Source organism: Strix aluco, chromosome 16 (genome assembly GCF_031877795.1).
Source record: "Strix aluco isolate bStrAlu1 chromosome 16, bStrAlu1.hap1, whole genome shotgun sequence".
Taxonomy (NCBI): Eukaryota; Metazoa; Chordata; class Aves; order Strigiformes; family Strigidae; genus Strix; species Strix aluco.
This window is the reverse complement of record NC_133946.1, coordinates 7,205,654-7,220,140: the sequence shown is the minus strand read 5'-3', so window position 1 is coordinate 7,220,140 and position 14,487 is coordinate 7,205,654. Positions and strand designations below refer to the sequence as shown.

The 14,487-nt window shown below is 39.0% G+C and overlaps 1 protein-coding gene across 13 annotated transcripts in view; it reads left to right on the top strand.

The window, feature by feature from the left end:
* ANO5 (anoctamin 5) overlaps nt 1-14,487 on the top strand; it is a 60,650-nt gene that overhangs the window by 21,444 nt on the left and 24,719 nt on the right. For 5 of the 13 annotated variants that reach the window (XM_074842523.1, XM_074842524.1, XM_074842520.1 and 2 more), the window contains 5 exons: nt 5,022-5,066; nt 6,243-6,356; nt 12,413-12,481; nt 13,597-13,881; nt 14,216-14,329. In XM_074842523.1, coding sequence (XP_074698624.1) covers nt 5,022-5,066; nt 6,243-6,356; nt 12,413-12,481; nt 13,597-13,881; nt 14,216-14,329 — 627 coding nt within the window. Of the gene's footprint in view, nt 1-5,021; nt 5,067-6,242; nt 6,357-9,358; nt 9,496-12,412; nt 12,482-13,565; nt 13,882-14,215; nt 14,330-14,487 lie in introns of those variants that run through there. The other 8 variants (XM_074842522.1, XM_074842527.1, XM_074842532.1 and 5 more) reach the window with 3 other exon arrangements.

The following is a 14,487-nucleotide window of genomic DNA, read 5'->3' as shown; positions in this document are numbered from 1 at the left end:
TGGGATTCCTTTTTATCATGATAATCTGGAGGGCTCTGTGAGTCAGCATGATACTTTAAGATGTTTTAAAGAGCAACAAACACTGAGAGAACTTGAAATGTGTTGCCTTTTTTATCTTACTGTAGTAAATAATAAGGAAAGGCTCAAAATATCCACTCACTGAAATTTGCAGATGAGATAATTAATTGTCAAATATATCAGAAAAATTAAAACATCTATTATTCTTTTATGGAGAAAAAACTACAAAAAATTATTTGAGATAACTGAAGAAGTACATGCTGAGGATATTAAAACTGTCTGCTTGCTTACATTGGGCTCTGGTGTCTTACATTAACACATACGCTCTCTTAGCATACTTTTTATTTTTCTTTGTTCTATTCTTGTTTAATGTGTTCTTTTATCCAGAGAGGCTTTTTCTGCGCATTTAAATTTTAGTGCAAATACCTTGGTGTCTTAAACTGCTTTGAAATGCATGTTTTCAAGGTTTAAGATTTTAATGTGGTTCAAAATTGAAACACAATTACGGTAAGGGGAGGAAAAAGTAGCTTGCAAGTTTTAGCTACAAGAAATATGTGGGGTTTTGTGTTTGTTTGAATGGGAAGGGTTCTAGTTTTGTATGCAACTTTGCAGCCTGCATGAAGCATAACTGGAAATTGAAATGTGTGGTGGTAAGAGTGTTGTTAATACACTTCTTTGAAGTGGGTAAGCACTTCAGTTGCGTGGATTCCTTCAAGGAAGAATATTGAAGAGAACTTCATGCAAAGGGGATCTCTGGTATAATGGGAACAGAGTTTACTGCACATAAACCAGGAATTTGCCTTTTTGATTTTCAGTAGAGTGCCTGTATATTTGCATATGTTGTGTACATGCGTTTCCAGGAGCTTTTTTGCTTTTGGAAATAAATTTTATCGAACAGTTACAATTAGCATAGCGGCACTTAAATCATCGTGTTTTTCCTATAGCTGTAAGCATGTTTAATTTGGTGAAAAGGAGGGGTATATAAATATTCTGTGCAAACTGGAGATCTAAGTGAGAGTGGTAACTTTGTTTTTAAGCCATTGAATGTTTCTTACCCTTTCAATTATGGAGGCTTTTCTTGTATTTTGATTCAGCTTTCAAACCCTTATATTTTTGTCCATTTCTGTGTTTAGAAAATTTTTCTGCAGTGAATTGTTAATTCATAAATCAACCAATAGCTTTGTAATGACATTTTGGTTTGGTATGCAGTAAATAAATATTTGGTTTGTAGACTGTATCTTGTAACCAAGCTAAATGTTGCAAATCAATTTTATTTTGTAATTTTGGGCAGTTTTCTTGTCTGGTAATGTAGGACTATGATAATATAATTCTTAGATGTGCTGATGGGGATCACGTTATTAACATAACTTCTCAGCATACCTGTTAGTCATAGCCAGAGTTTCTTCACTGTGCTATAACTGTAGTGAAGCTAATGTTTTGGGTTCCTCCATCTCACATTACTGTTAGTTACTGCTTTATTACTGAAGTTGCTGCTCTAAACCACCTTCTCACTCTGAGATACAGAAAGAAGAAGGGGAAGGCTGCTGAGGTCTGAACCCGCAGTGCCAGTGCTGTGAGGTTGGACACTTGTGAAACCTTGAAGTCTGGGCAGTTGAATTGGGGCAGGGTGTTTATGATTGTAGGCCCCTAAGAAACTTGCAGTTTTCTGACTGAATATTAATCTGAAAAGTATTGCTCTAGGAGAAGTTCCTCTGTCTTTGAAGTATGGACATGGAGGGGGCTAGGATATCCAGTAGCAAGGTATATTTGGAGGAAGCTCCATTGCCTGCAAGGAGAGCGAGCTGCGCTAAGCGGCCTGTAAGGACAGAAATTTCCTGGTAGGTGGATGACTAGAAAGACAAATCCCTGAGTCCTGTGAAAATACACAGGATTAAGTCATTCAGGTATAATGTGCAAAATATATTTGCTTTTCAGGTACTGTGATATTGTTAGACCACAGAGGGCTAGCTGACTATACTGACCAAGGTCAGCTGTCTCTGCGCTTTGGTGGGTGAGCAAGACCATGGAAATGTTTACCAGAGTCTCTGTCCCTCAGCTTCAGTCCAAAATTGTTTTTCTGAAGCCCTTCCTGTTACCATGTTTAGTGGTTGATGGCACATCCAGCAGCTCGCTCTCCCTCTCCTCTTTGCGGTGACTGACCTGTTTGCTTTGGCCCTGGAGAAGCGTCTCTGAGCCACCTGCGGGAGAGCTGTGATGGATTGGAATGTAGCGTGCGACCACCAGCCACCATTTACACACTTCACCCAAACCAGTTTGGGCAGAAATGAACGTGGGGTGTCACAGCCTTCCTTTGTCTTAAGCTATGCTTTATTTATTTCCACACTGACATCTTGGTTTTTCCTGTAACCTGTCCTATTTGAGTCAGGATTTTCTACGGGTGGGCTTTAGTTCGTGTCTAACACGAGGATTGCAAGTCCAGGTACTTGGAGGGTTGTTTGGTTGGATGTGCTCCGATACCCTGACCTCCAGTGGATGTCTAGACAGAAGGTAATGATTATGGGATACCTAGGAGTATTAATACAATGCCGTATGAATCCAGTAAGTTTGCAGTTATGTAGGTACATGAAAAATTTAGCTCTTTATGATAGACCATTAGAGTGTTCAATTAGCAGATCTGTGTGCAGGCTGTGAAGTCACTTCGTTATTACAGAGAATTTTAAAACTGGAAAGTTACTACAGGAAAATAGGAAGGGAGTATTTGTTTTCGAGCAAGTAGTTTTTGTAAGCTTGCTTTGTAGCTGGTGGATTTATCCAGCTTTTAGAAGCACTGGTAAATACTAAACACGTGCAGTAACACCATTGCATAGAATGACATAGGATTGGAAGGGACCTCTGGAGGTTTCCTCAACCAACCTCCTACTCAAGGCAAGGCTGATTTCAGTCTTGGATCAGGGCCTTTCTTGGCCAAGCTGTTTGAGGATGGAGGTGATGCAATCTCTCTGAGCAACCTGTTGTACTTGTTCCTGCTCAACCACACCCTCAATCCAGTAGGAATTTCCCTTGCAGCAACTTGTGGCTGTTGCCTCTTGTGTTTTGACCATAACGCCTCAGGGAAGAGGCTGGCTACATCTCCTCTGTAGTTCCTCATTGGGTATTATTCAGTTATTCAAAAGCTTCTGGTTGCTATCTGTGCTGCATTGGGAAATGTTAATTTGGTTCCTTGTATTCCAGAAGGTGGACGTCACAGAATGTCTGCTCTGATGAGGTGTAACTTCATTTAATAACTATAGGTTGTGTAAGATCAATTAATTTCAATATAGTTCTAGAAAGAGCTGTTAAGAAATAAGATGTACTAATCCGTAATGTTTTATAATTCACTGATGCAACCAATGCAAATTACTAACATTTTATATATTTTAAACCCGTGAGTGCACATTTATGCATGGAATTGCATGAATATGCAAGACTGATCTTGTTCTTCTTGTGAAATCCAAATGCAATGAAACAGAAAGGAATAATTTATGGGTTTAGTAAGTAGCCCTGTCACGATCTGTGATGAATAATCCTATGTATAGAAGGAGAGAGAAGTGGTAAGTATTCCCCTCCTCAAAGCAGATCCAACGATGACTACTGCATGTTCTTACATTGATGGTCAGACCTTTAATGACTGAGCAGAATTCTGATACATCTTAGAAAATGAGCAAACTTTGATGGCACTGAAGATAAAATATTACTTCAATTGTATAGAATGATCTAATTATACTTGTGCTACCCAAAGAATTTGGGACACCCCTTTGGCAGGAGCTTTTTTTAAAGTAAATATTGATTTTTTTTTTTTTTTTTAATTTTTTTGTGTGTGTGTGTGTATATGGATTTTGTTAGATCACTAGGACAATGTCTGTGCTTGCACGGTCTCGTATCTTTTTTTGATGAGTGGTTGGGGCAGTCTGCTTTTAGACCGCTTCGCAATGTTGTAAGTTGTTAGACTGCACTTTGCGGTTTACTTACTGTAATGCTGAATAATTACAGTACTGTTGATACAATTTAGATGTTGGTGTGGTTCTATACACTATCAGATTAACGTCTAAACAGTTGCAATTTCTTTGTAGTCAGAATTATATTTACAAAAAAAATGTAACCTGTAAGCACAAAACAGAACAGGAAAATGCGGTTTGTATTTTTTCTCTTGGATTCCATGATTTTTGTGAACCTCTTAGTCTTACGTGATTACATACTGCATTTGGAAGCAAAAATGTTTTTGGAGGTAGTTTGTACTGACTTCAATTCTTACAAAGTAGTCTACGTTAATTGATCAGCTGTAAATATTTCTCAAGAAGGGAAACAACCAAGTGATTTGTAGCTCCCCAAAGGTGAGGGTAGCTTCAGGAATACAGGAATTCTCCAGAATGAACGGATGGTCCCAGTAGGCTACTGTTTGGTTACAGCAGTTACCAGGGTATCTAGCACAGGGGCGTAAAGCTGTATAACACTGTGGAACAATAGGGATTTTAAATTTTTTTTAAAAACTAAATTTGAGCCTGTTTGAAGATAATGTCCTGGAATATTTGGATATTATTGCTTGTAATTTTGTCAGCTCTGGAATTACATGGGTGTCATTTGTCTTTTTATGTCCCAGTGGGTTCAGCCTAACATGAGCGTGGCAGAAACATGCATTCTGTGTTCATTAGCCAGTGCTTGTTTTGTTGTCTTTGCATTACATTCAAAGAAACTTTCTCATTGTTCCTCTTTTAAATCTGCTTAAGTATCCAAATGATTGCAATTAGCATTTAGGAGTCATTATTTTAAAAACTTGAGTTTGTTATCAAAATGAATGCCAGCACAGCTTTGCCTTGAATAAAAAAGACATTATAGTCATACTGTTTGGAGATGCTTGTGTCTTTCTCATAGTTGGAAGCATTTCCTGTGTTTCTGAAGGACACAGATTTCTCACTAACTCTAGCTGGGGGGTATGTGCTCGAAGCAGTTGGTTTGGGTTTTGGAGAGGAGCAGTGGGCTTGCTAACTACTTGTTGGTTATTCCAGCAGAGTGGAAGGAGATTTAATCTGTTCCTGAAGCGACGTCTCAGGGTAAAACAGTGATGAATGATACTGCAAGTGGCTTGGATGGCTGCAGTAATAACATGCTTCACTGTGTGATGCCTTTTGTTAACTGGGAGCAAGGTTCACATTTATAAAGTACTCTGAGAAAGCACAGAATATTTTTCACGCGCATCCTTGCATGGCTTAAGAGGGAGAAGACAGAGACGTATCCCTCTGAATTATGCTTTTTTCTTCCTACTCTAACAAAATGAAAACCCGATTCAGTCATTTATAAACACAATTCTGCTGATGGGTGAGGTTAAAAAAAAAACAGCAACCACCTTCCTTAGCATGGAGTTAAATTTAGACCAGATTATTAGCTTCTATGGAGAGCACTTTGCTGTATGAACCTCTAGTCTTGTAAAGAATTTGGTAAAGCTGAATATTGATATGATAATAAATAATTTTAGCTAATATTATGTTAACTTCCCTAGGAGAGTGAGGTAATGGTCTTTATATGCTTAATATTAATTACTGTAGTCTAATCAGTGAAAAAGATGAATGTTGTTATTACAACATTCTAGCATGCTGATAAATGAAAATATGACCTTTAATAGATCAATTTAGAATACTAATTGCCCTGTTGCATTGATATCAGATTATTAGCTTTTTGTTTTTTCCCCCACGAAAGTAAATACCCAATTTTGAAATGTAACCCCTGTATTGTTTGTGTGCATTTTCATATGTTGTCATTGCTGAGACATTTCTCTGTGGTGGTTGGTTTAGTGAATTTTGTTATGTAGAAAAAATGCATGGAATTTACATTTTGCTACCTGCTTCAAGTCAATGAACTGTGCCCTAGCTGGCTTTTGTGTAGAGTGGCATTCTGACTAACTGTGGAAACAAATCATGCTTGGTCATTTATGACACACTGTAAAGACTGTGAAAGAGTAAATGGTAGCATTGTTCACAGGTATTGCTACATTAACACGTATTTATTCTTCATATACTGGTTATTTACATGTAGTGTTTGTGGATATAAGCAGTTAATTTTGAAATTATTTTAAGTGGGTATAGCCCTTGTTGAAATTTGTGCTAGTGTATCTTCAGCTGTGAAGAAACTGAAGAATTGAGGCAATTTTGGAGAACTTCTTTGTCCTCTGTTATATTTCAGAGCAACAGCAATACTTGTTTTTTTTAATCGTATGCCTGTATCTTCCACAGATTGATAAAAGACATCAAAGCAAAGATTCTATTTTCTTCAGGGATGGTGTCAGGAGAATTGATTTTGTTCTTGCCTATGTGGATGATCTTAATAAGGAATGGGAAAAAAAGTTGGTAAGTTTGTCTTCTTGAGGTTCTCTTTATTCTTACCTATCATAACCTGAATATCAGTTTCTAAGCCTTTCAAGTAACTACACTCAGCTAGAGTTGGATTTAGCTAAAAACTTGATAGCTCTGTAGAAAGCCATTCCATATACTGAGAGTTTTGTGTAATTTACTGTTGTGCATTAGGACCCAATTTTATTAGATTTTTGAGGCTTTATTTACTGAATTGATCACACTCTATTACTTAGCCTGGTCAATATATTATACAATCAGTGCCAAGTAATCCAAATGATTTTGCTTTCTTCATTTAACAGTCTTATATTTAGCTGTGGCTTTGGTAAAACTGTATCTGTAAATAGTTAAATGAAGGAGGTTTCTTCTAAATAAGCAAAGCATTATCCAAATAAGATGTAATAGTAACTTTTTTCCCCCGTCTCCATCTAACTTCAGTTAGAGCAGAAATGGATCCTTAGATCTAAGAATCCATGCAACTTTCCTTTTAAGACTTTATTTTTTTTAATACTCTGAGCAAAATAAACACAGAGCTCCTCTTTGAGCTCCTCCCTGTGCTTGACGTGCTCTCCATATACATGTATTCACTGTTCTAGAAGAATATTGGAAGTGGCTTGGATAGGAGATCTACGTTACAGAGCATGAAGTACAGGCTTTCTCTAAAATGCCGGTCAGCCACCCTCCCTGAACTACCCACCAAGACCCGGTTGCCGGAACGGTAGCAGTAGGTCAGACGGACTCAGTAAATGACATGTATCCTTGCTCATACTGACACTTGAGGTCTAACTTGACTAATACATAAATTCAAGCTATTTAAAAAATCCAGTACTATGAGATGCCGTCAAGATGAACAATAAATTCTGTATAAGCATGGTGTTTAAATAATAACAATTGCAGGGATTTTAATTTTTTTTCCCCCCTCTTTATTCACTGGCTTCTTTCTGAGCCAGGAGAGGTTACATTTACAATGGTCTGCAAGGTAAATAATGTTTCTCACCTGTATCTGGTCATATTAAAGTGTTTCATAATGAAATATTATAATTGCCTTTGAACAAAAACTGTACAGTTGGGCTGTTCAGAAAACTGCTTACTGCTTACATTCCTTTATGAAGGAAATAGTGTTTTCAAAGGACTTATGCTTCCTATATGCAAATATGATCCCATGTAGAGCACAGCTCCTGTATCATATTCTTGTTACCTCAAAAAAAGCAAGAATCTCTGTCACAATCTTCAATGCTTTTCCCATCTTAAGCATCTCACAGTCTGCTTTCCTCAGCTAGCCACGTTCAGTATATTTGCTTGGCAGACCAGGGTTATATTACAGCTACGCACCATAGGTTTATGTGATGCATACTTTTTCAAACTCGCCCTGACTCTTTGTCAAACTGCAATCCTAGTTAGATTCCTCCTTCTACCATAAAGCAAATGAGTTTAAAAAAGAAGGAAGAGGAGACCAATCAGTGTAGAGAGAAAAAGATAGCCATGCAAAATATGTGAAAGCAACTCTTAAAATAAACTTTCCCATTAGTCATTCTCAAATAACATGAGGGAAGAAATGGAGACTATTTAGGTAATGTTTCAAGTGGGAAGGAAAATGAGCCAGATGCTCAGTCTAGTCACTCATTCATGCTGTGTGCAGCAATTTCCTCCTCATTGGTTTATAGGTCTTTAGAGGGTGGCAAGAACCTGCCAGACCAGAGGCCACGTACACAGGTGTCATTATCGACTGCAGGATTCACAATGGGAAGAACCCAAGAGCTAGTAGCTAATATTGAAGTTCCTCTTTGAGGTAAAAATGCACTTGGCTAGGAAGAAACATCTCTCTCTTCAAAAGAGGAGAAATCTGCATCAGGTTCTGTGAAGTTTAATTCTGTATATGTCTGTTACTTGCAAAAGAGTTTGTGGCCCCGTGGAAGGAGGTGTTTGGTCTGTGGCCCTGTAGGTTAGCTCTGCAGGTGCAGGGCAGACAGGCGTGAAGGTATCAATGTTACGGTGTGTGAGTTTTTGCACAGTTGTAGGGGAATCTGCTAAGAAAATTAAATTTGCCCTGTATTTATGTCCAGCATAGACCTTTATACAATGAATATGCCCATAAATTAATGCAGACTTTTTAGCCTGGAAGTACTGTGCTGTTGTCTTTGTGGGAACAAGATGTAAATAGTGATGAACTGCAGCCTTTGGAATGTCTGACATACTGTACTTGCCATTGTACAGTTGTTGCAGGAAAGAAATGTGAATTTCTTTTACTGTAGTACAATGATACAGCGAAATGTAACAGCTAAGAATAGAAATGTTCATGGGAAGAGAATAACAGTTGTGACAAATGGTTTTGTTGTCTCAAGGAAACAGCTTTGTTCTGCATTTCTAAGAAAGGGATGAATAATTAATTTCTTTGTGTTTTTCAACATAGCCCTGATACAGATATAGGAGATGGTCTGCTCATCTTCTCCTTTAGCTTTATGCAGAACAAATGCATTAACTTCTTTGATGTTCCCCAGAAACTTTACAGCTTAAACTCTGTTTTGAACTTGCCTTCTGTCAACGGCACGAATAAATCCTAACCACGAAGTCTTTCTGAACAAAAATTAGGATTACATTTTTGTGAGACAATACTTTATATTTTTCCTCTAAGCCTCTAGCAGATAAATGGAAATATTTTACCCATATATGAAATGCATGTGAACATGGAAAAATAAATCTGATTTTTAAAAGTATCTACCAATTTATTCATGTATGACCAGGACATGATCTTTATTTTTCATAAGTGTATTTCTTCACAGGATCCAGAGTGTTAGGACTCTGGCATCTCTGTGCAAAGTAACTTGTTCCTATGTTTACTGGAAGAAAAGACCCTCTGTCCCCAGCGGGGCATGGAGATACAGAAAGAAATTTTATCTAGTCCTTTCCCACTTTTCATCATCTCAGACCAACTTCTGCTTTCTCACAGGCACCAGATAGCCCAAAGTTCGGGAGTCAGGGGTAGCGAAAAATCAGATGTTTGTTGTTCCTGCTGTACCCTGTTAGGCTGCTGACTGTCCCCAGCTCTGCAGGAGCAGCTGAAAACTGCTCTTGAGCCAAACTGGGCACCTCTCCATGCCTGCTTCACAGCAGCCTGGCTGGTACTCGCAGAAGGAAGGTATTTGGTGTCTCTTGTGTTTCAGAGGGCACGTGGAGCACCCTCCCATGCCACGCGGGCAGCCCCTGTAGCGCTGCCATAGGGCCAGCTCTCTCATCTGTCTCGTCAGCCTCCCGCTCTCGTGACTGCAGGAGGATGAGATGACAAGGGGTCTTTCCTAAACAAGCTCTATCTCGCCTGAAACATTCTTGCCAGGGAGCTGCGTGGGTAGTCTGTGAAACAGCCCATCTCTGTTAGTCCTGTGAAGTGAGTTGTGTTTTTTCAGGGTACAGCTAAGAGCAGAGTTCTTGTACACTTTACAGTAGCATGTGATTGTTCCAAAGGGCCATACTTGTTTACCAATATCCTACACATGACTGCAGTTAGAGTAAGCCCGAGCATCCTGATATATAAAAGGTTTTTGTAAGCTTAACATTCCCTGCCTAAAGGAAGGGGGAAAGCAAGGAAAAGGAGTTTGATGAAGGAATAGTATGTTATAAACTTAAAATTATTTTATTTTCCTGTTTGTTTATTGTTGTTACTAGCACTAACAGCTTTGCTATCAAGAAGCAGGTTGATAACAGTTGTCTATCTTCCTTAGGTCACTAATCACGCAGTGTTGCATCTGCATTGGGCATATTAGTACCACTGGACTTTGGATCTTGCTTGGTTAATCTTACTGGGATGTTCATTACAGCCAAGCAAACGTTAGATGGGAAAGTTACTCTGTAGAAGTGTGCAGGGTGCTCGGAGAGGTGAATGCTCTACTGGCCTCTCCTATATAGGCCACAGTGGTCTCGGAAAACGTGGTTTCAGTCTGTTACAGATGCTTTGGAGAGGCTTAAGGACTGTACTTAAACAAAATGTGAGGAACGGTATTAGCCTGCTATTACTGGTCTTCACTTATGTGATTACTTATGTTGCTTCCCTCTGTGACTGCAGAGTGGCATCTGAGCAGAGTCACAAATATCTGCACCAGGTCTAACTTTTCAGGTTTGGGACAGTAAGCTTAAAATTATTACAAGTATGTATTAAAACAAAACAGCACTGGTCCGAGGGTACATTTTGTCCACTTTAAACCTTTGATGGCAACATGAAGAAATCCAGTATTTGGCAAGAAAAGGGGGAGCATTGTTTTTTTTCAGGAGATTGATTTCCTTTTAAAGATGGTGAAAGTACAGTACATTCGCATGGCATTCAGAGAAGGTGGTTTAAGAGAGCAAGGTGGTAAAAAGAGCATAATTTCTATTAGAGAACTGCAGTTTGTCATGCTAAGTGTATAGTAAGGAAAGATCAATAAGGTGGGGCCAGACCCTTTGTCTCTGCCTGTTATTAAGCTGAGCAGCGGGAGGAGCTGGCTGGGTTCTGTGGTGGCAGACAGCCCTTGGAGCGGACTCGCTTGGCTCTCCTCCAGTGGTTGCTGGGGAAAGAATGCACTCCAGCATGCTTTGTTTGGAGAAAATGTAGTCCAGGATAGCACGTAGCTTTGAATACCAGGCTTGAATGTTAGATTTTATATAGCACTTTCAAATGTAATCATAAATCACCTTTTAGTTGTATTGTTCTCTGTTAGGTCATCAGGTCAGCAAACAAGTTCTCTGGTGTGTTTATACAGGTGCATGTAGGCGCGTTGGGGGGATACATTAATTAATAAATAGTACATGGAATTGCATTTGCCCCCAGCATGTGCTCGAACTCAGGAATTACCATATTTGCAAACTTATCTATGCCAATGTCTAATCTAATATCTAATAATATTTGGCAAAATCAGATATGACAGGTAAACGTGCAAGGCCGCTAACACAGGAAAATGTGTCAATACAGCTTAAGATAGATTTGCAGGCCATTAAAGCTCTTCTTCAGTCTGTATTCATTTATCCAAGTAGTTTATGCAAACGGCTATGCAAAGAGGGCAGCCTGCTCCTCACAGACACACAGGAGAAGGAAATTGGCTGAAGACTGTGGTGTTTGGGTTTTTTTTAAGTTGGTTGGAAAATGTCTTTTAAGACCTTTCAATAGAGAAAACATCATACAGCATTGCAGGTTTTAGCTAGAAATAAATTGGTAGTCTAGCTAGTGTCTTCTGAAGAGGCTAGGGCTCAATATTTAGCTTAACTTGTAGTTATTATGGTAGTTCTTCAGCAAATTTTATATAACTAAAAGGAAATTAATTCAGTCTCCCAATAGGAGCAAAAATTCTGCTGAGGAAGAGGGGAAGAAAACGTTTTTACCTGAAGACACCACCTAAGAATTACATGGCAAAATACAGAGTTCAGGAAGAGTGTCAAACTCCCAGAGGTCATGCAGGCATCATGCACTGCCACCGGCAGGTTTTGTTATTTCTCTTCTGTATGAAGTCCACACTGACTTTATGCAAGCTTAGTATATGCAAGCTTACACGTGATGATTTGTTAGTCTTATCTAGTTTTACAGTTATGTTGTTTGTGAAGCATAGTTTGAATTGTCTGTAGTCAGTACTTGAACATCTGTATCAGCTTGATTGTTAAACTGCTAAATAGATGTCACTGTAAGCAGTCAGTCTTCCATGCCTCCAGAATTTTTCTTTCCTTCTAGTTTTACCATTCTCTTAGAAATATAGCTAAACTTGAAAAATAACACACCACCTTCCCAAAGAGTCAGAAATGCTCAGGACGCCTGACTTAACTCTGCTCAACAAGATTGCAGTTTATGAGCCTATTCTTAACAAATAGGTTTCCTGGTGCTAGTCAGTGCAATTCCTGATGTGTTGCCTTCACTCAGAAGTGGCCTGGTATGCATCAGCTGGCTTTTGTCTGGTGGTCTGATTTCTTTAACAAAGGTCACATAGCATCAAGGGGCTGCCATCAGTTAGGAGGAGTGAAACTCAGTGAAGTCATCAGTAAGTGATCAGTTAGTTGCTAACTTTGTCAGTTAATAAAGTGTGTTTATTTCTCTTCAGGAAAGAAGAAAAGAATTTGAGAGAAATCTGGAAAATGCTGGTTTGAAACTAGAAAGAGAAGACAAGAAGGTAAAAAGAAAAATCAGGACTAAAGCAACAGACCTGCAAATTACTGATTAATATATACCACTTTGTTTCTTTGAGAAAAATGATATTCTAGTGGATTTCAGTGGAGCATGACTAATTTAGGTGAAACAAGCTTAATATGTTTGAGTTATTTTTGCAGATATATTCCTAAGAATTGTGGAAACAAAGTAATTTTTGATTCAGGAGGCAGTGATTGCTTTTGATTTCATAACAGAAAGCAAGCAGTTCCAAAATACCTGTGAGTTCATTTAAACCCATGTAAAAGGGAAGTATGCTAACAGCTAGATTTAATCCCACCTAACACCTAGTAGCATGTTTGGAAGTCAGTGAATGGATTAGCATATGCCCACTGGATCTTGTAATTATGAGGAAGGACTTGGAGATGACTGATCAGTGTCACTGTTTTGTTTAATAACTGGAGAGCAACGCACCCTTTTTTCTGCCAGGGATTGCGTGGAGCAAAATAACTCTTGAAGTTCAGACTCTGTAACGTGCATAGATGGAGATTGAGCAGCATGTTAAAAATATTTTCTGATTCCCATTTTCTCCTCTGTATAGAGAGGAACACTGGAAGAACATAAACTGTCGAGTGAGGCCTGTGATAAGATTATTCCTTATAGCTGCGAGGCTGTAACAGATCTCGGCTCTGGTTGGTAACTCCTTTTTGCAAGGAGTCTTGTATGCACTACTCCGCTGTATGGAAACTGCTCCTCGAGGAGAGAGAACAGCTTCACAGCCCGGCACGGTGGCCAGCAGGACGTGTGGGCTGCCAGCGGCCAGCCCTGCGTAGCGAACCCTCGTGTCTCCAACGTGCTCAGAGTGCAGTGAGAGTTTTCAGGCCTCAGTGTACAAGATTAATGTAGTTTCAAAAGCCTTTGTGAGCTTTTAGTAGTGCAGAGATTATCCTTACGAACAAACAACCACTTGGATAAGCTTTTCAGTTAAAAAACTTATAAATGGCCCCCTATTCCCCCTCCTTTTTTCTAAAGCTTTCACAAATATGTAGAAGGAAATCAATTTTGTATAACAAGTTTTCTCATAAATCTTGCAATAAAATGCAGTTTAGTTGGATGTGTGCTTTAACTTTCCTGTGGCAGGAATCTGAAGATGGCAAGATTTGTTTTGTGAAGATCCATGCCACATGGGATGTTCTGATCACGTATGCAGAAGTGCTGAACATTAAAGTTCCTATCAAGGAAAACGACATTCCCTCAACGGTGGAGAACCCTCTGGACTGTATGCTTGCACCGCTCAGGCTTCCCGAGAAGGTGATGCACCCTGAACCGGATTACTTCACGGCACCATTCAGCAGGGACAAGCAGGAGCTGTACCTCATTAATGACGAGAGCACTTTCTTCTCACCATCCATGAGAAACAGAATAGTACGTATGTGAATTTGCCTACTTATATTTACATGTAGATTTACACAGTTCCATTGGAATATTCATGCAAGGAAGGACTATGTAAACTGTGATATTTGTGGGTAAATATGAGGAAGCCTAGGTGCCTGTGCATCTTTTTTAGAAATCTGGAAGAGTATGTGTTGGATTGGATCTTCTGGATGTCTACAAGGCAAGTGTGGTCTCATACAGGGAGAAGCGCTTTTTGCTTTTGCGTGTTGTTCCTGCAGACTGTATGCAGTGCACAACCATTATCGGTTTCTGTTAAATGGCCTTAAAGTAGCAAAGGTCTGAAATTCTTGTGTTTGAATCTCAGGTTAATTACATTCTTACACGTTGCCCATATGGAACAGAAGAAGGGAAGAAAAAATTTGGGATTAAGAGACTGCTAAATAATGGCACTTATTCAGCTGCATATCCTCTTCACGATGTAAGTATTTTAGCTTTCTGCTCCCTTGAGCATTTCCTAACGTTTTTACTCTTACACCTACTGTGACATTTGCCATTTCCAGCAGAAATGAAAATGTACTCAAACCCTTCCTTTTGTCCCAGTAATTGATTCTGTTTTATAATACACAAGACATATCT